Here is a 23,328-nt window from a genome sequence, read left to right on the forward strand (position 1 = left end):
CAATGTGCCACATTTTTATTTCTTTTTCTCTATAAACATTTGAGCATGTAAATCAAAACCTAGCGAAAGCATTGATTGCTCACCTGAGACTCATTGATCACAAACAGCTTGCTACGCTAACAATAACAGCGCATTAAAGGAAAAACGTTTCAGACAAATATATAAAAAATAAGCTCTGCTGACGGCCACCAAGTGATTGATTGCGATCACCTGAACTCTCTTCTGCCCTAAGAAAGATATATAACACGCAGCTATTTTAAACAGCACTCTATAGCAAACATTTTAAATATAATTCACAAGTCACATTATCCTTTTTGAAGGCTTTGAGATGCAATTGGTTTACAACTAACACGGAACACAAGTGATAACTGACCGTTCAAAGCAGTACTAAATCAACTGAAGCATCAACATGAAGTTGACACAATAGTGCAGTAATTCCCAAACACGAGTGTGAGATGTGAATTTTGTCCATCTATGTCAGTGACATATAGTGACAGAACAATTGAGGTTTGTGAGTAAATTGACATGAAAAAATATATAAACTGCAAGTACTTTTGGTGACGTTTTTGTCCGGTCGTGTATGTTTTGAATGTAAAATATGTGCCTTGGCTCAAAAAAGGTTGGTAAACACTGCACTAGTGAACTTGCAGAGAGGAACCCTTTTTTGAATGTTTGTTTCAGTTTCACTTTCAACGGAAGATAAACATTGGAAGTCAGCAGTCTACTTTCTAACTACAGTGGATCCTCCAAAGTAACAATTTGAAATTTTGCCTTTGGCTTTTTTGTGATGCGTCGCTCCAGGCTGATCACTACAATACAACCAGTTTGACCTCAATGATAAAAGAAGAATGGCATGCAAAGTCATCTTGTTTTTTAGGTTGGGTTACAAGTTAATGTGAAGAAAATCACCTCAAAGGAACTCATTGTCACACATCTGCCACATGTCACGGTTAAGTGTGAGTGCTACTATAAAGCTTTTTATGAATTTTAATATATGTGTGACAAAATGCCTATTTCAAGTTCACGCTGTCTAAGTCACATAATAGGCAAGAGTAGTCAATTATGATAATTAAGAACGTTAACTAACTCATTCACTGCCAGCATAGTTTTTGACGTCTATAGCCGTCAACAGCAGTGAAGGACTTGACTAAAATATCGCTTGCAATCTTTCAGGATGTCGACAAACGGATTGTGGTGAACTTTGAAGGATCCACTGTAAATATGAATCTATTGTACTACCTGGACAGAAAACCATTTATGTGTTTTCTGACCTACTACATAAAACATTTGTACGTGTTAGCAGAACTTTTAGATGATGGGCCATCTTAAACACAACTGTGCCTAACTGCAACAAACGAGACATTCAGGTGTCACAGAGGAAGGCCATTTCATTGTTCCAGTAATCTTAAGCACCGTCATGAATCACAGCACAATTTGGGTGAAACTCTTTGTATGCACTCGGAGTGTTTTCTGAGAATTCCTGAGGGGGGGGGGTTTGTGTGTGCGCGAGCTAAAACTAGCTAACGCACAGCTGCTCCACATTCCCTCGTGTACAGTGATTGCGTGCACGGTATATTCATGGTTTGGTTTTCATCCATCCATTTTTGTTAAAGACTACTGACCCAAATCGTCTTCGCTGTATAACTGTAAGACATTCACATTAGCTTTGCTACTTGTGGATTTTTGCTCTCCGCGGCCACCACAGTGAATAGTGGTTTGCTGTTAATGTGCAATAGTTCCCTACATTAACTCATTCACTGCCATTGACAAATTTGTCTTTTCACAGTCCAGCCATTCAATTCCAGGAACATATTTATATATTTTTTTCAAATGTTAAGGTAAAAGAGGGTCTGAAAATGTCTGTCAGTGAATGAGATGAAGGCTTTGTCTAGTGGGAGGTGGTTCTCAACACATTCAAGCTTAATTTCTGCATACAGAAGGCAGCATTGTAGTGGAACCCCCAAAGTGGAACAAGCCAATGGGTCGAGTTCAACCTAAATTTTGAACTAGCAATTCAAATTACCAAATACGTGAGGCTTAAGTACAGAGAGCATCTGAAGCAATCTTTTTTTTTTTTTGCTTTATCTTTGGCTTATTTGTGTGTATGTTTTTCATCTGATTGTTTTAGATCTACTCTCTAGAAATCTAGTAAACAGAAGACCCCCTGTATTTTTTTTATTAGGTAAAAAGTTGTTTTGAAATTAGAATAGCTAGTTGAAAGTCAACCAGCATCATGGAACAGATTGTGTTTGACGTTGGAGGTTCCACTGCATTTCATATCCTGAGTGTCACACGTAGAAGGTTAAGGCTTATGAGAATCATCTGTGATTGTTTTATGTTCACATGACAACAATTTGTGCCATATCTGGTTAAATTGCATACCAATGACCAAAACGCAAAACCTACGATCTGCAGGATTTTCTGATTAGCGCATCTTACTTTGGTGTCTGCAATATAATCCCACCCTTTGTTGTGACATGTAAGTCAAAACAAAAGCTGTGATAAGGTTCGCTGGGGAAATTTGAAGCTATCATATTTCAGAAATGAGGTTTCCTGTTTTGGCCATGGATGCGCTGAACCAAAAATCCTCAATATAATAATAATAATAATAAGGCACATTGTGAAGGTCTACTCACACTAGGTTGGTTTTCCCGTGTTTCTTGCATTGATAAAAGCCATGCCGTGAGTTCTGAAGTGCGTGTTGAGATCCGCGGCTTTGTCAAAGTGTTTGCCGCACACTTTACAGTTCAACGTGTCATCATCTTCCTGGCCGTGAGTTTGCGAGGAGGGCGACGCAGGGCAGCCGAGAGAATTCTCATCGGGCTTCTTGCTGTTAACGGGAGACAACGCCGCGCCCCCGCTCTGGGCTTGATGTTGGTCAGCGAACGCCTCTCGGACCTTGTGGGTGATAAAGAGGTGGCGTGCCAGCGCCTTGGTCGAAGTGAAGCAGGCGCCACACTGAGAGCATTGCTGCCCGCCGCCCTCCGCCGCCACTCGATGCTGGCTAATGTGCGCCTGGAACGTGGCCTGGTCTTCCGTGGTGAAGCCGCAGGGGGCGCAGCGGAACCCGGACTCGGGGGGAGAGTAGGGGGCAGGCGCGGAGGACGATTTTAACTTTTTTAAGGGAGCGTACTCTTCATAGTGTTCAGGCTTGGCGGCTGCTCGGCGTTTACGACGAGTCAATAAAGAGCCGTCGTGTTCCGAGGAGCTGTCGGCCTCATCTGTGCCTCCCTGCTAAGAAGACGCCGTTTTACATTCAAAATACACTCACGGACACCTTATGAGGTAGAACTGCTTCAAACAAGCTGCCTTTACAAGGATAATGCACACTTTTGTTTGATCAGGAAGTATTCAACTGTAATCTTAAGGAAGTCAAATTTAAACATCTCTTAGGATCTTTTTAAGGCCAACTTCATTCAAATTGACATGATCTTACTTTAATGAAACGCCTAACTAAAATTTGGAAAGTGCCCATTGGAGGACGAATAAAAGCCAATTCGTGTCTAGTGTAAACTCATAAGGTGCATGAAAACTAGTCCCCTCATGCTCCCCACCGTAATTCTCATAAAATCTTAATTAAGGTGAGATATTACCTTAATTTCGCTAGTGAGCAATTTTTTAATTACATGTTCGGCAAATTCTTTGCAAATATAGATTTTAAAATTTAAGAGTCTATGGCAGGGGCGGGTAAACTCAAGTGCCACATTTGATTTCTACAACAGACAGATTGGCCTTTTTCTATTAACTTTTTTTTTTTATTAATGAGGTTGTAGTTTGCATTTGCGTAGAAATGAAAATACCACATTGCAAGTTCTTAAAATGTTGGTTACCTTATTTGGATTGTGAGAGGAGCTAACCTCAAAACATGAGCTATTTTACATCACTCAACTACAACCACAAAGACATATACATTTTTTCAATTTCAAATTTTCTGACATAGTCAATCTAAACTGAACATGAAAAGAATATTGTGTGAGTGGAGAACCGGCTTACCTCCTGGCTCAAGGCTTCCGCGCTGTGTCGAAGCTGGACGTGTTTGTCCAACATCGCTCTACTGCTGAATGTTTTTTTGCTGCCCCTACAGAACCTACAAGCACAAAAAATGTTCAAGGTACGGATTAATGGGAGTTCAAAGGAAAAAAATGAACTACTGTACATAATGACATTTCTATGCCCCACAACAATAGAAAATGCTCTCTTATCCCATACAACATCATTTGGAGGAGAAAGTGGGTCATGAATACTGAAATTTGAGCATAATTATTTTTGCCAAATGCCATTTTTTTTACAACCGGGGAAGCCCTGACATGGACGATGGCTTGTATGTGTGGCAGCGGCGCGTCACTCACTGGCAGCGGAAGCGACTCGCGACCTTGTGTTTGTCGCGGACGTGACGTCTCAGACTGGATGCGGAGGAGAAGGAGCTTTCACATTTGTTACAAGGAAAGTTCTTCAAGATCTAAAAGCACACACACATGATGACATGGGGGAAAAAAAACTGCTGTCTGACTGGAACCCACTGAATGAAAACAAATCATCTTAGCTTTCCAACCTTGCCATGTTGTTTAGCCATATGGTTGATGAACTCTTCCGAGTCAGTGTAGCATTCGTGGCAGTGAACGCACTTCCACCCTGTGGTGGCGGTCGTCTCTGCGTTAAATTCCACCTCGCCGTCTTCCCCATCTGAACTTTCGATCTTGACTGCAGGCTGAGGACACGAAATAGCAGCAGCTGCGGCGGAAGCTAATTCTTGCTTGAATGTCTTGTGGCTCTACAGAATAAGAAAGAAGAAATACGGCTTAAAAAGTGACAAGTGATGAATTACCCTAATAATAAGCATGAGTGTACCTTGAAATGTTCCATTAGAACACTTCTCTGAGGAAACATCTTGGTGCACTCTGGACATTTATATACGTGAACCTTTTGAGTGGTTAAATGTGTGTCAAAGTGGACGTACAGCAAGGACTTGTGCGTGAAAACCGTGTCACACATGACACATTTGTAGATCAACCTGTGAGAAACAATAAAGGTGCTGTTAGAGGGACATTCAGTGTGCAGACGTATAAGCTGTCTGTGTGCGGCATACATGGCCTGGCCATCGGCTAACGTGGGATGCTGCGTGCTGATGTGGCTTTGTACGCTGGGCGCGGATTTGAAGGCCATGGGACAGCTGGGGCACTTGTGGAAAATGTCACAGTGGGCCTGTTGGATGTGAGCCTTCACCGAATTCAGCCCTCCAAACACCACCAGGCAACTAGAGCATCTGCACAGAACAAAAACAAGAGCGCTCAATCCAAGTCAGACTCACTGTCAAGGCCAAACAATAATGGATGATAGTGGAAAATTATTCCCTCCTCCTTGCTTATCGGCTAGTGGTAATAGTCATGGAAATAGTAGATCACTCTGCTAGCTCCTCTTCTATTGGACGCGCTTGTCTGATGTCACAGCGCCGCAGCTCTAGAATAGAACTTTTTTTTTTTTTAATTCGAGGTGCGTTGCCCCTGCCGCGCCGCCTAGCTTCGCTACATGCTGCACACTGCTAAGTGTAGTGTGAAAAGGTCTTTAGGGTAAAGTTGTAAGATGACTTTGAAATGATATTGAAGTGTTTTGGGATCAAAGTTTGTGGAAACATAATTTAAACCACTAACATTGGCAGTTATAAGCATTTTGGAGAAGGAGGAGGGGCATCAAATTACTCACATTTTTTCACTTTGGTATATTGTATATTACAAAGATTAACTGAAAAGACAGCGTGGGCCGATGACATACCTGTACCCGATGCGTCGTGAAAAGTGCAAACAAGCGTGATCCAGATGCGACTGGAAGACTTCCTGCTTGGAGGTGCCGCCGCACTCGGGGCAGACGCAGGGCGGACTGCCTTGGTGGATGCGTTGATGAGCTGCCGCGCTGCAGGCGTTGGGTAGCAGCATCGGAGGGGAGCATTCCGTGCATGGCTGGAGAGGAAGAAAAGAAAAAAAAAAAAAGAAGTCAGAGCTTATGTGTGCAATTCAAGAGGAAACAAAATGTGCACAAATGACTCACTGTGCTTTCAGGTTGTTTGATTTCTTGGAAATGCTGGATCACCTCCTTTTTGCTGCTGAACTGAGTCTGGCATTCTGGACATTTATTACCGATGTGCTGCACTGTGTCGAATTTCTTGTTAGGGGACACTTGCTGTGGCTGCGCTTTGGTCTGGAGGGTGGACTGTCCTAAAACAGATGATGACAGTGTATGCAATGGCAGCTCGTTTCAAATATAAGCCATTCCAAGATGCTGGTCGACATGCTTCATTTTAAAATCAATTATTCCCATAGGAAATCGTGCAAAGTGAATTCATCATTTACAAGGCTGAACTGTCGCCATCATGTTGTTTTTTTAAACTCAATTTTAAAAGCGTATTTTTCCCCGAGTGCTTCAGTCTGAGGGTCATTTGAATTCAGAGGTACCATGCAACGCAACATCAAAAAGCAAACATGATCAGAAAACAAACATTGCAGAAATGCTGCCCACTGACCATTGAGCTCAATCTGTCTTATCATCTGCTCCAAGGGCACGGGTTTCATGACCAGGTGCGAGCACTGCATGATCAGGCCTCGCTCCTTGTGCTCACGGGCGTGTAAAAGGAGGCTGCACTTGTTGTAGAAGGCCAGCCGCTTGGCGCAGTGGTTGCACGTCACCTCGATGCGCAGCGAACGCCGGTCGTAGTGGCGGGCCAGACTGTGCTCCAGGGCGAAGGCGTCGCCGCACTCCAGACAGCGGTAACCCTGTAAAAAGGTTAGGGGCATGTTGTGACATCATGAGTGGGGTTCATGTAAAAAATGTCATCCAGCGTTAATCATTACAGGCTTAAAACTGGCAATCGGGCTGTTTGATTTAAATCATGATTTAAATTGAACCCCCAAATAATTAAGTCAAGCCTAATAAAAATGAATTCACTTTACTTTTTTTAATTCAAATGTTCTATTTAAATATGGTTGCATGCTATTGCATGATCAGGATTACATATTTATTGCTTGTATTCAAACTTGTACAGGTGTGTATATGAACAACTGGAACAACTCGCTAAGAAATCAATTTCAGAATACGTTAATTAATTGATTAAAATAAGACAATTAATTTACATTTTTTAAAAATCTGATTTTAACTTTAATATTCAAATTGTTATTATCTTTTTTTAATTTGATTCTTTTTAATCTTTTTTTATTTGTATTTTTTTTATCAACCCTATGTGTCACCAAGCTGTGGAGTTTGTCAGCGTTACCTGAGCGGGCAAAGGAAGGCCCCACTCAGCAGGAGGCGGGGAGCTCAGGTCAGGCTTGTAGCTGGGCAGCAGGTTCTTATTGGTGAGAATCTTGTTGAAGCTTTCCACCAGGTTGGTCTGGCTCTTGGATATGATGGCCCCGCCGCTGTTGACTATGGAGGCAGGTCGGCTGCTGCCTTGAGGGGAACTCTGGAGCGTCTTCTGACCTAGGCAGCGCAGGTTGACGCCAACGGCTCCAGTTGTTGAGGCGGTCATGGAAGGAAGAGGTGTGGTTTTGGCAACACTAACAACGGCCGCGGAAGATTTAGGTTTGATGGCCACTGAACGTTTTTCTTTGACTGTCATTTCTGGAAGCCCTGCTCGAGACTGCTGAGAAGCCCCCCTCTTAGGTCTTGGATTATGAGCCTTTGGTGAAGATTTGGAAGATTCTCCACCTTTAGAATTGGCTCTTGGACCTCTTTTAAGCGTCGTCTTCGTTAAACTCCCTGCAGGTACTCTGATTTTGACTTTGAGGGGCAAAAATTCAGACGGTTCTGTTTTAGCAGACATATTGTCAGAAGACAACTCCTCATTTACAATTTGACCATCTCCTGCAGTCTTTCTGCTGTCATTAGGTCTGTCCTCTTGGCTTGGCTTGCTGTCCATGTCCTTGTGGTTCTCCAACTCAGGGATTCTACTGGGAAACGGGAGGCCCGTCTCACTGGGTGGCGGACTCTCTGGTGAGTCCCTCTCATCAATCACATGCTCTGGGTATTTCTCGTCTTGTACCGGTGCCAAATGACAGTTCTGAGGAACCTCTGGCGGCTGCGGAGATGCGAGGGAAACAGGCTTTTCCTGCTCAGTCAAGGTTTCTAGAGTGCATGAGGTGGCCTCGGGGGAGACACACAGTTCAGGTTGATGTCTGACGCTGTGTTTCAATTTCGGAGGCGACGGCATGACAAATTCTGGGCTTTCGTGGATCACCAGTGGGCTTCCCAAGTCTGGTTCAGAGTCATCCTCATCCAAGTGAGAGGAGTTCTTCGTGCAAACACCTCCGTTGTGTGATAATGGGGACGACGGCATAAGAGGGAGAAGGTGTGCTTCCTCCTTCTGAGGCAAGCCAGACAGCGGAGAGGAAGGCACAGACAATTGAGTGGACTCCAGTTGTGGCTGGGGCTTCAAACTGATCACATCTTCAATCAGGTTCCTGACCGATCCAACCTCCATCGCATTCCCTTCATTTTCATCATTCAACTTCAGTGGTGAATGCTGTTGCCGCGGTGTTGCATTGGATCCTTGCTGGTCACTAGCAGCAGATCCATTAAAGCCATTGGCAATCTGGGCAGTAGTGTCATTTATCTTGACATGAGAGTCTATAGGACTGCTTGTAGAGCTGTCTTTTTTCCCATCATCATCTTCACAGGGTCGCACAGTGTTCATCACTATAACACTGACAGCAGGGGGGTCAGTGTGCAAGGCATGGGACCCCGGGTGGGATACATTTTTTCTTTCATTGGTAGACACCTCGTCCTCTTCTGGACTAGACTGGATGGCATCTATGTCAGGAATATCAAACGCTGCCAGCAAATCATCAAAGTCTGGGGTCTTCACGTCCCCCATTGCCCATGTGCAGCTTAAAACCTGACAAGGCAAAACAAGAGTTAGGCATAAGTCAATTGGAAAGGAGCTTTGTTAATTTTCCATGCACATCATTGTATGTCAAGAATATCATCATAACTGTTGAGATATACACAAATGTGAAATCTAAATCATTTAAAAGAGGTATTGAGTCTGCCTGACATTCATAAACAAACAGGAGAAAAGGGTACTTTTATTTTCTATGGTGGAGGGGGTACTTGGTTTTGCAGGTGCAGATCTCACGCCTGTGTCTAACCTCTGAAATCTATTCCTCGTTTAGTATGTATCATTGTTATGCTGTTTTACTTGGTCACTGTTTCTCCCTCTTGAACGCTGTTATCATGTAGATTTACGTTTTCAAATTTAAACATCATTTCCCTTGATTTAACACATACAGGTGAATCTTTTAAAATCGCGTGACAACTCTGACACAGAACAGCCTCTGTGGACAGACAGTCAGATACTTTGAAACACCTGTACGAAAGAATGACATTAAAAATGTATATTTCCGTTTATTTTGGGTCACTGTGGAAAAGCCATCAAATTTCACAGTTAAAGAATGCCATTTAGGGTGTTTTCCTTGCGGTACATTATCAAAACGGGTCAAATTTGACCCAAACCGGATTTAAGGGTTAACTAAACATCCTGTAAACTCTGCAACTGGCGACACAAAATGTTTTGCTGTGTTTGGTGAGGTCGAATGGCGCACGTAAACTAATAGTTGTCAGTTTCATTCACAGCAACAATTTGTAAAGTAGCTTTCTGCAGATGCTTTCCGTTCCAAGTGATTATTCAACAAGTGGGTCCTTCGGCTAACAGCTCAAATTTAGCACGTCACGGCTAGCTGGCCATGCTAGCATTGGTACGACAAAAGTCGGAAAAGGCTTTATGAGCGACACAATCAGCTAATGTGCAAAATGTGCTGTGTTTATTGTATGTTATAGGTGTACTCCTTATGTATATTATTCGTACAAGACTCTAATGTAATGTAGCTAGTTACCTACCAGCGAGCGTAGTTCAATCCTGACTTTCCGCTCCGTCGCGCAAGTCTTACGTCACCACGTCGCGCGACCGAAATTACGGAACGTTAGTACTACACGTTTTGCTCAAGTTTAAATTTGTTAGTATAGTCAAATTGTTACTATGTTTTCTAAATTCCCAGTAATGCTTTCTGCTCAACTCAACAGTGTAACTATTGTTTGGTCAGTGGTGTGAAGCAACGAAATACAAATACGTCGTTAGTTTACTTTAGATTTAATTACTACCGAGAAATTTTAGTTCCCCCAACTTACCGTATATTGAATTTTATGACGCGTTAACTTTTACTCCCTATGTTTAAAACAGATATCTGTACCTTCTACTCTTTATTTTGTCAAAACAGGCTCGTTACTATGGCAAGCCCAGCTACTTTGAACACGTATTACAGATATCACTTTTGCCCCGTAAAAACATTTCAGATATTTGTAACTAAAGGTCTTCCTATCCACAATTGGCATTTAAAATGAAGAAAAATTACATCACTTGTCATTCATGGGGTTTGTCATTACAGATAAATAATTGAGCTTCAGATATATGCACTGTGAACAACATATCTCCAACAGAATTGTAGCTATAAAGTCACAAATTATACAACAATGTGCCATTTAGGATTGTGTAAATTTATTAAGCATTTAAATTGAGACTATGTATTCACAAAAGATTCAAACAAACAAATTTGGCATCTGGGGAAAAACGAGGGGGAATGAATAATGGAAACTTAAGGTCAAAGGTAACATTTAGACAGCAACATGAAAATGGTCAAACAAAAGCGAAACACGATCACGGTGTTGTTAATTGATCCTATAACAAACTCCTCCCTTGATCTGCTGTATCATTTCTTTTTCTCCTCATCTTTCTTATTTTCAGGTTTAGGGCCAGTCTGTGCGGCCAGGGACCCCATGGCGTTACGGATGGCCTCATTATTGGGGTCAACGCCAGGAAGGTTCTCCAGGACGCTCTGAAGGAACTCCGGATCCTGCATCACATCATAGTCCTCTTCATCCTGAATGCGGATCAGATAGCACATGTGTTTTAACAAAGTGCAAGCCAACATTGTTTGGGGAAAAAAAAAAAGTCAAATTTAAACATTTACCTTTGTCTCACCAGAGTCCATGTCAGCACCAGTGTCCATATCTTCAGCACCAAACTCTACAAAAGAATAGAAATGTGCTGACTGTGAATAAAATGATTCCAATTATCAATAGTAAATTTTGTTACATCTGAACAAAGCTGACATTTGACTGGATTGTGTTTAAATTTGGAGGTTCCACAATATGTGATGCGCTAATGACACAACACAAGTGAAAATGATCTCTGAAGATGTGGAAGTGTTCACCTGCTGCTGATCCTTGCATGGACATCTGCAGAGCATATGCGATCTGCTCGTCCTCTGTCATGCGGCTGAAATCTGGCAACACGGGCGCTGCAGTGTCTGTACTTGGCACGGACATCTTTAAAAGAGCGTCATCAGACTCTACAACAGAAAGAAAAGACACTTGAAAATAGTTTTGAGTATGTCCCAGCTGAGAAGTGAGGAGCAGAGTATTGCCTGCGTGCACATAACATAAAAAAAAATAGTGGGAGTGACATTTAAGTTTCAAACAAGCCCATAGTTACAGTGGCAAAAAATAAGCAGGTCACGCTGAGTCCTCGTTAAATTTCAACCAAGTAGAGTCAAGTCATTTCTTGGGTTAATGAAGTCAAGTTATGCAATCGGTAAAGTCATACAAGCTTACTCAGTCAAAACGCATATTCACACTTTAGCCACTTAGGCCTCAGTATCAAAACACCAGAACTGGGCATTTTAACTAAAAATTGAGCCTCTGTTATTCATCATCCGTCTGCAGCGTGGGTACCCTTCCGTTGTCCGTCATTCGCCTTTTTTTTGGGGGGATAGTACCCGCCTATAGGCCGGTCCACCTTTGATTTTAAACTGGCTTCCGTCAGCGATTCCGACTGAAAACTTCAATAGGAGACTGGGGGAAAAAAAAAAAAGCTTTAAAAAAAAAAAAAAAGACATGGATGATTTTGAAAATGCAGATTTTCAAGATCATCATCGAGTCTCATGAATACCAAGTCAAGTCTTTCCTAAGTTTTAGACTAGTCTTAAAATTGACCACCTGAGTCTGATTCAAGTCAAGTCATGCGACTTGTGGCACTTGTGGCTCCACCTCTAGTTTCTGGATTTTTATATTTTACCGTCAACGGGAGAGGGAATGCCAGCTTCAGCAGCGGATGCAACAGCGGCTCTGCGAGCTTCATCCTCTTGTCTTTGTCTTTGCTCCTCCATTGACACCCTCAGAGCCTACAAGATCACGACGATCGGAGGGATACTTTGAATCAATTCAATGGGACCCCTCATATTGTTTTTTTTGTTTTTTTTCCACAGAGAGTAAAATATCCTAAAATACCCTATAAAAATCAGCCCACAAATCATAGAAAAGTCAGTGAAACGCTGTGGCCCCTTTGTGCTGCTCTCTTACCAGGGCCAGCTCTGGGTCCGCACTGGGATCCACTCCAAACTCAAAGTCACTGGCGCCCAGACCCAGCACGGCACCTCCTTCCCCGGCGAGGATGGGCGAGGATAACAGAGCATCAGCCAGACTGGGGCCTGGAGGCACCGTGACCAGATGGGAGCCGCTGCCCTCTTTACCGTTCAGCGTGTTGATGAAGGCCGTCAGCTTCTCTGTGTTCATCTCCTGTCAAGAAGGATCACAGTGAGCATATGTGGTACAGCACACAATGGTTGCGTCAAAGTGATTGTAACTACCTCTTCTCCAAAGTTGATGATATCCACATTCACTTTTTCTTTCTTCAGTCGTTTTGCCATTTTGACCAGCTTGGTGGGAAAAAAAAAAATCAACCAAGTTGTTACTTAAAGGACATTAAGGCAAACAGAACAGGTATAGACCTCCAGACTGCTTTAAATAGTGGGGGAGGGTATTCCGATTATTAGTAGTCAAGGCGGCCAATAACCGATACTTGGAGCTGATATTCATTCTTCGTTAAAAAGACAATATTGGCATCAAAATCGGTGATTATGTTAAAAAAAAAGGCCCTTGCCGATATTCGTCAAAACACAGAATATCGGCGCCAATAATTTGTGGTAGTTTTAGTCTAGTTTTAGTCGACGAAAACTCAAAAAAGGTTTTAGTCTAGTCTAGTCCATTTTTAAGGTCAAGCAAGAAAATCTAAGCAGTCTATGAAACCATATGTTGTATGTGTATATGCACAGTATGTATGTATATGCAGCAGCTGTGTATGCTATAAGCTAAATATTAGCTGGATATGTGCATTTGTGTTTTGAATTTGTTGACCCGATGTTGGCATTAGACCAGAAATGTCCAGCTACGGTCCTCAAGTGCCGCTTTCCTGCCTGTTTCCCCATCTGTCCCTGCTGCAACACACCTGATTTAAATGATCGGCTCATCAGCAAGATCTGAAGAACCTTGATAACAGCCATGATCTTTTGAGGATAGACATACTTTCTGGCTTTGGGTCCGGAGCCGTATCGCGGGGTCGGTGATCCTGCCCGGCCCGGCCCGGTGAGCTCATTTGGTAGAAAAAATAAATGTAAAAAACTGAGTTGTATACCTTTTGGTCCCACACGCCGCAATGATGTGTCCCGTATTGTTTTCATTTCACCGATCACCACACTGTGTGCATGTGTGTGTGTCTGTTGTTTTTATTTCTTTACTTTTTCTTTATTTGGCTGCATGTTTGATTGTGTGGCAAACACCAACTTTGTGTATTTGAGATAAGACATTTTATTCTAAATCACACAGCAATTACTTGAGGCACAGCATCTGTTAGTATCAAGGAAACTATTTGTAGCGAGACGGCAGTTATCAAAACTACTAATATACTTGTGATTTGTTAATTTGTGCGACTGAAACCCATCCATTGTGCTTTTAATGTACAATACAGTCGCCCAGAATCAATACTTAACATGCTCATTGTTTGGAATTGGTGAAGAAAGCAACAGCAGAAGAAAACAGCTCACCTCTTTTTCATTGTCCTCCACCGGGCTGCCAACGAAGGCAATGATACGCATCTTGTGGTTTTTGCCCTGTCTATGCTTCAATGCCAACTGCAAAGATGAGAATCAAAACATGTCATGTCATCTTCCAAACCGCTTATCCTATATAGGGTCGCGGGGAGTTGCTGGAGCCTATCCCAGCCGTCAATGGGCGAAGGCAGACTACACCCCGAACTGGTCGCCAGCCAGTCGCGGGGCACAAGAATCAAAACATTAAGAACGCCAAAAAAACAAAACTAAACAAAACCAACTGACCCATTGAGCATGTCACTATGAAATATGGGAACTAAAGTTAATGTGATTTTTGCTTCTGACTCTCGGTGTACAGCATCGGCACATCATGGCTATAGACCTCATCTTTGTTTTCGCACACAATTGTACTCTGACATCTGTGAGGATAAGAGAGACACGTTTGTTTTTAATGTACCGGTAGTTCATGTAGCACAAAGCATTTTTTTTTTGTAATGTTACAAGGCCACCGCAACCATCAAATTCAGAATTACATTTGGGAAAAACAAACACACTCATTTAAATTTAAATTAAATACTACTTGAATATTTTCTCAAAAGAGAGAGCCACAGGAGAAGGATGAAAGAGCCACGGGTTGCAGATCCCTGTAATTTACTTTTTAAAATATACAATAATAACCTAATTAATTACAATGTAAAAAAAAAAAAATAAAGTTTGTGCATCATGATTTCATGCTTCAATGCCCATTGACATCATGTTACACCTTCTGGGGTCCGCACCTTTGGCCACCAGCGGTAGTATGATACTACAAAATAAATACACAAAGAAAAACAGTCTCTTCTTATTTGTCGTTTCTCACAGAGGACAAAGAATATATGCCCGTGAGTATTGTCATATTATATCTACATATACACGTGCCGAGGCCAGTACCAAATGGTGGACCGGTGGTTGGAGACCACTGGCTTAGATGAAGCATCAGAATACTATACAATAAAAAAATTTTAAAAAAAACTCACATGTGCTACTCTGATGCCTGTACAGAAGCTGATGTTTCCACGAGGTTGCACGGCATGTAGCTTTGACAATATCCTCCCAGTGTCTGGAGTCAGTGTCGTCAGTACTTCACAGTTGCTGCGCAGGACACAAACAACGCTTGTTTCCTTATTGCAGTCATCAGTTTTAAATAAAAAGCAGACTCATTCAATTGAAGTGTCGCTCACTTTGCCATGGTGATGAGGCCCACGTTGTTTTCGGGGTTGCTGCGAGTCTTGGAGTGACAAACAATATTAACTGCATCCTGCTGAGCCTGCAGCCTCGTGGGCAGAAAATCTCCATTGCGCATGTATTCACTGTTGTCCACACTACAAGGCACAAGCAAACAAAAGAAGGGCCATCAAAATCAGGAAACATGCAAGCATTTAAAATATTAGCCAATAATGTCCCCCCCCCAACAATTTTTACAATTTTTTTTATGTTACAGGCAACCCATCCACCTATTTTCAGTCCTCTTTTGGGTCATGGGTGAGCTGGAAAAATGTTCATGGCGTGTTAAAAGGATCAATGATGATTGATCAATTTAATTGAAAATAGTTTTTTTTCTTCTAGAACCTGTTGATTTCATTGAATTAATTTATTAAATTAGCTCTGGCTCACTCAGACCAGCGTTAATGACATTTGGGTGTCCCGACAGTCACGTAGTGGCCCCGGGCCACTGTTAATGGAGAGCCCTGCCTATAGACAATTTGGAGTCTTCATGATTTGACAATGTGGGAGGAAGGCAAAGTAACCCAAGAAAACCAATGCAAGCACTAGGAATGCCAAACCCTCAAGACGGTATTGTGCTAACAACTTCAGAGGCAAAACTATCAAATTACAGGAAATTCTTACTATTTGTAAAGGATAGGGACTGAGTACTGCTGCAAAAGAGTTTCTAATTTACTATATTAATAGTTTATTCTATTAAAAAATGATTACGATCACAAAATTTGATAAAATTTCATCTTACAACATCACCCTTAAAAATAGTTGACTAACACAATAGATTTAATTCCCTAAAAATACACCAGGAGTGCACATTTTCCAAAGACTCTCCATAACTTCCACAAACAACGCAGGATATACTTAGCTGCTATACCCATCATACAAAGATGTTAGTCTCTCAATCGAGATCTATCACTTAAGCACAAGTCAACAACACAAATGTACACTTTTAGTCAGGCCATCATGTGCATTTCAGAATTATAGGAGGAGCACAAAAACACACGTATGTGTTTTATTTTTTTTTAGCAAATAGCAAAAGACGTCGGGGATGTGAATAGGTAAATTCGCAATGCGATAAGCTGTACTTTATTTTCAATTTCATTTTGTATTGTTGGAGTGTGTATAAAGTATGTGATACATACTAGTCATACAATACTAATACATTATGTTTATAGATTCCCTCTGTGAAAAGCATTGGAAAAGTGTTTAGTATTTATGATGGGGACACTGATGTTCAAAAATAATGCTGTTAGCAAGATAAGACACTTTGACAATGACACTAGCTTCTGTCTCGTAGCCAATGCCACGCTTTAAAATCTTTTATTTTAATCAAACGTGGACCAACAGAAAATCGAAAAACAATGTTCCTCAGTAATCGTAAATAAATACTTATCAGTTTGCCATTGGCAACTGTACAAAATGGGAAGTCGGTGACACAAAAACATCTTTTTCAGCTTGCTATATTCCGCGCTAGCGTTGGGAGAGTGACTCAGGAAAAGTCCAAAATACAATATTTCTCTAGAGCGAACACGTTTAGTGTCTCAATGAAACTGAAGCGGGTTTAACAATATGTCAAATACGTTTTTCTCTTGTTGCATTAAATTACACTGGTTAAATTCAAACGTGTTTTGGTATCCTTACCAAACCATAGTACTTTCGAGCACCATCTTGGAAGTCTCTTATTTACTACGTCGTTGAGGTGCATGATGGGTAATGTAGTTTTGGTTTTGCGGTTTTCACTCAAGCCATTCGAAAATAACGTGTAACGTGCACAATTATATACAGATATGTACAACTTTCGTAAGATTCAGTACACCCCGGTGGTTGACAGGTATTGGTCAGCCGCCGCTGGTTTAACATGTGGTACATTATTTTTGGTTTGTTTTCCTGTGTCTTCCCTGTCTGCTCATTAGGTCTTTGTATCACCTGTTCTTGTCAGCACTGCTCCCCTTGTGTCAACCAATCAGCTCTTTCGAGCCACGCCTATCTTGTCCAGGTGTGTCTCGTTGTCTTATCAATGTGTCTGTATTTAGTTATCTGTTTCCAATACCATCACTCTATGACTACTGTCCAATATCACATGTGGATTGTAGTGGTGAGTTCCTACAAGCAGAAATTGATTAAATGGTGTAATGTGTTGAGCATGGAATGGAACCCGTTTTGTTTCCCAAATTGTATGATTCAGTCCTGTACTTCAGGAATTAAAAATATTCTATACTGTATTTTGAATATAATTCACATTTGTGTGGTAAAGTGATGCATTCCAGACTTTCTTTCAGATGAAGAAACTCTTGATTCTCATGCTGACGCTTACATCATGTTGTGCACATACCACAGGTAGGAATCTGTGTACAGGGACACAAAAAGTGGGGTTTAAACAGTTGTGGTTAACACAATTTGTGGTGCTTAAGTCAATATCGATGTTCCATCAGACTTGTATACATTTTAGATCAGTGTCAAAATCTGGTTTCGTCATGTAGTTACGTTTTCCTTAGTGGCTGAAACTGAAAATCACGAATAATATATTCACATCTGAACAAATTCTGTAGACCCCTGATAGTCTAATCCTAATTTGAGAACTTCTCAGATTTTATCAAATGGGTCGATCTGTGTCTTTCTACGCAGATGTCATGTCTTAATCCTTTTTGATGTGTGTGCGCAGATCTTTCTGGCAAAGTCTTTGTCTTCCCGGGGGGAACTGCCATAGATCATGTGAAATTGATGACGCCCAAAACATCCTTCAGTGCAGTGTCGATCTGTCTCAGGTAACAGGGTATCACCAATGGCCCTTGGCATGCCTTCATTCGCTAGTTTCAGTCCTCATCTTCAGAGGAGGCCGAAGTGATCACACGGCCTGTACTTAATGGGGAAGTCAAATCCCACCCAAAAATCCTTACATGTTCTATGTGCCCCCAACATGGTGTTCTGAGAGATTGCACAGCTTTTGTAGAACATGAATTGAGCAAGAGGCAGCCATTTTGCCACTTGCTGGTGACTGACATCACAGTTGCTCAGGTAACTGATCACACTCATCTGTTTTGAGTTTGGTCATATGTTTGCAAGATGAGTAATTTTCAATCCACAGAAAGTGGGAAAAAATGGCCCTTGAGATTAATTCAAAATGTGCAGCTTTTGTTTAATTCCACAAATGCAAAATTAATCACAATACTGTTTGCACTAGAATATTTTTGGGTTGACTTCCCCTTTAAATAAGAGTACAAATACTTGTGAACGACTGGTACGGGTCCAGATCCTGAAATCTGGAATATGGTTTTTGCTTTAAACTTTAGTCCAAGTATTTTGTGCCTGGTTACGTCCAGCCCAGAACTCACCTCTGGCGTGTCTGCTCAGATTCCTCACAGATCTCAGTAGGAACTACGCCCTATTCTCTCTGGCCACACCAGAGCTCAGCAATGACTTTGTGATCTTCAAGCTCAAGATGGACAACATGAGGATTCACATTCGGACCGGCGCCGCGGACTTCCTGTCGCTGTCTCTTCCTCCCAACTCCTGGCACACCTTTTGCGTTACCTGGAACTCTGTAAATGGCATCGCCCAGTTGTGGTTGGACGGCAAACCCACCGTCAAGAAGTTCATCCACTCGGGGCAGCCAATCCGTGGCAAGCCTAGCACCATCCTGGGCCAAGAGCAGGACCAATACGGGGGAGGTTTCGATGCCTCTCAATCCTTCATCGGCATGATCTCCCGACTTCACATGTGGGACTATATCATCTCTCCAAATGAAATCCGACGCTATGAGCGGGACTTAAACTTCACCCCTGGGAATGTGTTCAACTGGAGAGCCCTTGACTATGAAATCACTGGCAAAGTTTTGGTGGATGATGAGGTCATTTAAATGTGATTTCATGCTTCTGTGTGTTCTCAAATGTGTTGGGTCCATGGTTTAATTAAACTTTGACTTTAATGTCCAACTTTTTCTTTTGTCGCTGGAAGGTAACTTTTGAACTCTATTTTGGGTTAATCAGGCATGCATTCATCAGGTCAGAGGATACTTTGGTGCCACCCCAACATGGCTGGTGGTCATGGTTACATTGGAGATGAAAAATGACTTAAACATTTTTCTATTAGATGAGTAACATGCACAGTAGATCCTCTTTAATTCAATGGGTGGGGCACAACATTCTCATTCTAGAAATTGCTGTCGCCAAAGACATCTAATATATGCTCTGTCCCCATGCATACAACACTTCAGTGTTCTGTTGACAAATCCACAAAGCCGGATAGCTGTTAATTTGGCTCATGATAGCTGGTTGTACGTGAGCTGAGTTTAACTTAAGAAAATGTAATAAACGAGGGGGTATTCCCCCTCAGGGGGTCTGAGTATGTTGACCTTGAGGTAAAATTGTGCACAGTCAACACCAATGAAGTCCTGATATTTAATTCACTGTGGAAACCACTCGAAACATGGGTTATTTTTGTCTTATTGGCATTGGAGGTACATGTGTTGGAGTATAGTGATATAAAAACATTCTGTAATTCTAAAAAATAAAATAAAAAGCCCTGCCACAGCCAAAACTTTTATATGGCACCCAGCATCAGTGATTTGTATATACACTTATCATTTTACCACTGTAATTTATATCACCCAATTTAAAATTGAAAAGTATACACACTTTGCAATGTATAAATAAAATAAAAAATCATGTACTAAATGCTAAGGTTTCAAATGCATTACTCAATTCAAACTGCATTTGCATCTTGTCCGTGGCTGCCTCTTGACCAAGTCCTTGGAAATATGCTCATTTTAGCTGATCAAAGAGCCTCTGTAAGGGCGTATTGAGATTTCACTGCTGAACTGGCTATTGTTTGTTTGTACAACAGTCTGTGTAAACTCCATAAAACAAATAGGACATTGTACAAATTAATTCTACGCAGATCTATTTGTTCCTCTATGAAATGAACACTATAATTAAAAAAACTAAAATAAAACTCTAAATCAAAACAAAATGATTTTCCCATTTAGTGTTTTGCTGACAGTGCAGAGGTCATGGTGTGACATGGATCCATTTTCTGTAGAACGTATCCTCATTGGATCACAGGTGAGCAGAGGTCATTATGTTGCACAATTAAAAATCTTCCCCTTTTATTTACTCATGAGTCCAGGAGTGCAAAATCCTTATCCATTGCATAAACAAGATCACATTTAAATGCTGATAAAAGGGAGCTCATCTGTCTACTCAAAGCGGCACAATCAAGACAAGGTAAGCCATGTTATCTCCGCTTTTCTATAATATGTAGAAATATTTCATCACATTTCATGCATTTGATTGCATAGTAGAGTGACGCAATACTGACTTCTTTTCAGATGGAAAGACTCTTGTTTTTCATGCTGATGCTTGCATCATGTTGCGCAGAAACCACAGGTAGGAACTAGGAAGGAACCTGTGTGCGTCACAACCAGAACCCCCCCCCCCCCCCCCCCCCACACACACACACACAAAAAAGTGGGCTAAGCAAGAAAGATGAAAAAATGGGGTTCACTGTTGTTCATTGTTTATTGCTATGGGCAGTAATGTGCTTCCACCAAGCAAAACTTTTTTTTAAGACTCGGGGAGGAAAATGTTTAACCCGTTAGTAGGCAAGAGACTGTCATCTGCCTAATGCAACTGGCATTCCCCAACAAGATATCTTGCATTGTCAAAGACAACATAGTACAGTATCAAAGACAAAGTAGAATAACATCTGTTTTTTTATTTTTTTATCCTCGCACCTTCACCATGCTTTGGTCAAGTTATACCCATGCTTGGGGGCTTCCATTGTGAATGCTTCTTTGTATGTACCTTGTGATTGGCTGGTGACCAACTGTACACTGGCTCTTGCCCAATCAACACTAATGAGAACAAACATTGTAGAATAGGGGTTGTTAAACTTTTTGGGTCAAGAGAGCCCATACACAAGAGAAATATTGGTAAGAAAGCCACCAAGCCCGCTCCGGTTTGAGAACCACTGTGATAGAAACTGGATGATTACTCAACCTTTGAATGGTGTGTGTTGCCTTTCAAATTCCACAGTAGTGATGTCTTAATCCATATTGATGTGTTTGCAGATCTTTCTGGCAAAGTCTTTGTCTTCCCAAGGGAGACCGCCAAAGATCATGTGAAACTGATGACGGCCAAAACATCCTTGAGTGCAGTGACGGTCTGTCTCAGGTAACCAGGATATCACCAGCAGCCCTCGGCTTGCTTACGTTCACTAGTATGAATGTAACTAACAATTAAATAGAATGTAAAGAATTACATAGTTATAGGGTATACGTGGAGCCGGCCATAACTCCTCAGTAAGCTGCAATAATATTGTTTTTAGCAGAGGATAAAAAAATATGTGCATGTGAGAATTGTTGTATTATCTGTCAACGTGTTCTCTCCACTCATTGTGTTAAAATAGTCACTGCTTGAAGGGCTATAACACTGCATCACCAATGTTATTCTTTACCCCATCTATGTCGCTTCCAGTCATGCGTTATCATTAAGTTAGCGGATTTAAGGTAATGGTGTGGTAGAGTTACAATGCACAACATAATTCTATTAGTTAGTACATTTTAACTAGGAGTGACAAGAAACAGGTTGAAGCCCCTTTATTTTTTTCAAGAATATGTTCTATGCTAGTCCACTAGCTGAAACAAGGCATTCTGATAAATATTCCGGTTGTGGAATAAGAGTTAATGAACTAGTTTTTACCCATCTCTGGGGGCGGTCATTTTGTCACTTCTGTCGACTGAAAATGACATCACAACTACCCAGGGTTCAGGGAACGATCAATCACGGCTCAGCTTTAGAAAACTGTGATTGGTCGTTCCCTGAACCCTGGGTAGTTGTGATGTCATTTTCAGTCGACAGAAGTGACAAAATGGCCGCGCCCCCTGAGATGGGTGGATTTTGCTGCTTAAGTCATATTGCACAAACGCACTATGAATCAGAAAGCTGTATTTCAACTAGTGGGCCTGCTGGGAACATTTTCTTGAAAAAAAGTGTGTTTGGGTTGATTTCCACTTTAAATAGAAATATAAATATTCAGGTAAATTCTTACTTCACGCCGTCTCTAAACTGTAGCGCGTCTGCTCAGATTCATCACAGATCTCAGTAGGAACTACGCCCTATTCTCTCTGGCCACGCCGGCGATCAGCAATGACTTTGTGCTCTTCAAGATGAACACGAACGACGTCATCAGAATGCATGCTCGGGACGGCGGCACGGACTTCCTGGCCCTGTCTTTTCCTCCCAACACCTGGCACACCATGTGCTCCACCTGGGACTCTAATAACGGCAATGCCCAGTTGTGGGTGGATGGCAAACCCACCATCAAGAGGTTTATCCACTCGGGGCAGCCCATCAATGGCAAGTCGATCACCGTCCTGGGCCAAGAGCAGGACAATTACGGGGGAGGATTCGACGCCACTCAGTCCTTCGTCGGTATGATCTCTCGACTTCACATGTGGGACTACGTCATCTCTCCAGCTGAGATCCAACGTTATGAGGAGGACTTAAACTTCACACCAGGGAACGTGTTCAACTGGAGAGCCCTCGACTATGAAATAGTTGGCAACATTTTGGTCGAGGAAGAGCTCGTGTAGAAGCATGAAATCACATTCACGCGACGTTAGTCTCTGAAGCAGGCTCTAAGATTTTTGGGGTCCCCAGAAGGACCTCGTAATCCTAACACCAGTTAAATTTAGCTACCCTGAAATGCCGTAGGAACTAAAGTTGTCTTTTCTCAAGAAGTTGAAATTTTTTTTTGGTAGAGAGGTGGTCTCCCCCCGAAAAAAGTTCAAAGACTAAAGATGTCTTTTATCCAGATAAAGATGTAATTTCAAAATAAATTTAATTTTCAAAAATATACTTGTTCAAATATGTGTTTCTTTCCTTGTTAGGCTTAATATCATGTCTTTAACTTACAACTTCATTTCTTCATTTGTCCCTGAAGACCAATTGATTCTGCAGCAACACGGCAAAAAAGCCTACCAGAACATCTGAACATTATTGTGACAAAGTTGTAATCTTACATTTGCTTTTGTTTTTTTGTATTTAACGTGTTATACTCTGACTTCAATATACATCTAACTCTCAAGTTCATTTTCTTCATTTGCCCTTGGAGGGCAATTGGTTCTGCAGCAATACTGAAAAAA

The 23,328-nt window shown here is 41.7% G+C and overlaps 4 protein-coding genes across 6 annotated transcripts; 2 read left to right on the plus strand and 2 right to left on the minus strand.

Moving 5' to 3' along the window:
* On the minus strand, nt 1-9,959 carry znf687a (zinc finger protein 687a). 2 transcript variants are annotated; one of them, XM_086037510.1, is made up of 11 exons: nt 9,883-9,959; nt 7,262-8,881; nt 6,515-6,764; nt 6,043-6,209; nt 5,770-5,954; nt 5,087-5,263; nt 4,849-5,011; nt 4,553-4,771; nt 4,350-4,459; nt 3,994-4,087; nt 1-3,231 (listed from the first exon to the last, which is right to left on the minus strand). In XM_086037510.1, exons 2-11 carry the CDS (start codon nt 8,858-8,860, stop codon nt 2,638-2,640), a joined length of 3,558 nt encoding a protein of 1,185 aa, XP_085893636.1. In that variant the 5' UTR covers nt 8,861-8,881; nt 9,883-9,959; the 3' UTR covers nt 1-2,637. The 2 variants fall into 2 exon arrangements, with proteins under 2 accessions (XP_085893636.1, XP_085893635.1); XM_086037509.1 differs by having other exon boundaries at nt 1-3,234.
* Nucleotides 9,960-10,515: 556 nt separating this feature from the next.
* On the minus strand, nt 10,516-17,052 carry LOC147143612 (26S proteasome non-ATPase regulatory subunit 4-like). Of its 2 annotated transcripts, none has more exons than XM_086037516.1 (10): nt 16,827-17,052; nt 15,146-15,286; nt 14,942-15,077; nt 13,920-14,006; nt 12,687-12,755; nt 12,400-12,615; nt 12,116-12,221; nt 11,253-11,390; nt 11,010-11,065; nt 10,516-10,919 (listed from the first exon to the last, which is right to left on the minus strand). In XM_086037516.1, the coding sequence occupies exons 1-10, from the start codon at nt 16,850-16,852 to the stop codon at nt 10,749-10,751; spliced, it is 1,146 nt and encodes a 381-aa protein (XP_085893642.1). In that variant the 5' UTR covers nt 16,853-17,052; the 3' UTR covers nt 10,516-10,748. The 2 variants fall into 2 exon arrangements, with proteins under 2 accessions (XP_085893642.1, XP_085893643.1); XM_086037517.1 differs by having other exon boundaries at nt 14,942-15,056; nt 16,827-17,043.
* Nucleotides 17,053-17,169: 117 nt separating this feature from the next.
* On the plus strand, nt 17,170-19,117 carry LOC147143613 (serum amyloid P-component-like). The gene is made up of 4 exons (XM_086037521.1): nt 17,170-17,280; nt 17,465-17,522; nt 17,848-17,950; nt 18,537-19,117. Exons 1-4 carry the CDS (start codon nt 17,203-17,205, stop codon nt 19,039-19,041), a joined length of 744 nt encoding a protein of 247 aa, XP_085893647.1. The 5' UTR covers nt 17,170-17,202; the 3' UTR covers nt 19,042-19,117.
* A 1,179-nt stretch (nt 19,118-20,296) lies between these two features.
* On the plus strand, nt 20,297-23,039 carry LOC147143614 (C-reactive protein-like). The gene is made up of 4 exons (XM_086037734.1): nt 20,297-20,407; nt 20,512-20,569; nt 21,253-21,355; nt 22,269-23,039. The coding sequence occupies exons 1-4, from the start codon at nt 20,354-20,356 to the stop codon at nt 22,774-22,776; spliced, it is 723 nt and encodes a 240-aa protein (XP_085893860.1). The 5' UTR covers nt 20,297-20,353; the 3' UTR covers nt 22,777-23,039.
* The last annotated feature ends 289 nt before the right edge of the window (nt 23,040-23,328 follow it).

The sequence above is a fragment of the Filicampus tigris genome, chromosome 8, assembly GCF_054856515.1.
Source record: "Filicampus tigris isolate MCC_2025a chromosome 8, RoL_Ftig_1.0, whole genome shotgun sequence".
Taxonomy (NCBI): Eukaryota; Metazoa; Chordata; class Actinopteri; order Syngnathiformes; family Syngnathidae; genus Filicampus; species Filicampus tigris.

Bases quoted from the DNA above. Each gene is read 5' to 3' on its own strand.
- LOC147143614 (XM_086037734.1), top strand. From the start codon at position 20,354: ATGCTGATAAAAGGGAGCTCATCTGTCTACTCAAAGCGGCACAATCAA. The intron at 20,408-20,511 runs GTAAGCCATGTT...ACTTCTTTTCAG, and splicing joins AGCGGCACAATCAAGACAAG to ATGGAAAGACTCTTGTTTTT. The intron at 21,356-22,268 runs GTAACCAGGATA...GCGTCTGCTCAG, and splicing joins GCAGTGACGGTCTGTCTCAG to ATTCATCACAGATCTCAGTA.
- znf687a (XM_086037509.1), bottom strand. From the start codon at position 8,860: ATGGGGGACGTGAAGACCCCAGACTTTGATGATTTGCTGGCAGCGTTT. The intron at 6,210-6,514 runs GTCAGTGGGCAG...CATCTGTTTTAG, and splicing joins AAGACAGATTGAGCTCAATG to GACAGTCCACCCTCCAGACC. The intron at 5,264-5,769 runs GTATGTCATCGG...TGTTCTGTGCAG, and splicing joins TCACGACGCATCGGGTACAG to ATGCTCTAGTTGCCTGGTGG.
- LOC147143613 (XM_086037521.1), top strand. From the start codon at position 17,203: ATGTGTCTGTATTTAGTTATCTGTTTCCAATACCATCACTCTATGACT. The intron at 17,281-17,464 runs GTGAGTTCCTAC...ACTTTCTTTCAG, and splicing joins ATCACATGTGGATTGTAGTG to ATGAAGAAACTCTTGATTCT. The intron at 17,523-17,847 runs GTAGGAATCTGT...GTGTGTGCGCAG, and splicing joins ATGTTGTGCACATACCACAG to ATCTTTCTGGCAAAGTCTTT.
- LOC147143612 (XM_086037516.1), bottom strand. From the start codon at position 16,852: ATGGTGCTCGAAAGTACTATGGTTTG. The intron at 12,616-12,686 runs GTAGTTACAATC...CCTTCTTGACAG, and splicing joins TCATCAACTTTGGAGAAGAG to GAGATGAACACAGAGAAGCT. The intron at 12,222-12,399 runs GTAAGAGAGCAG...GTGATCTTGTAG, and splicing joins CGGACCCAGAGCTGGCCCTG to GCTCTGAGGGTGTCAATGGA.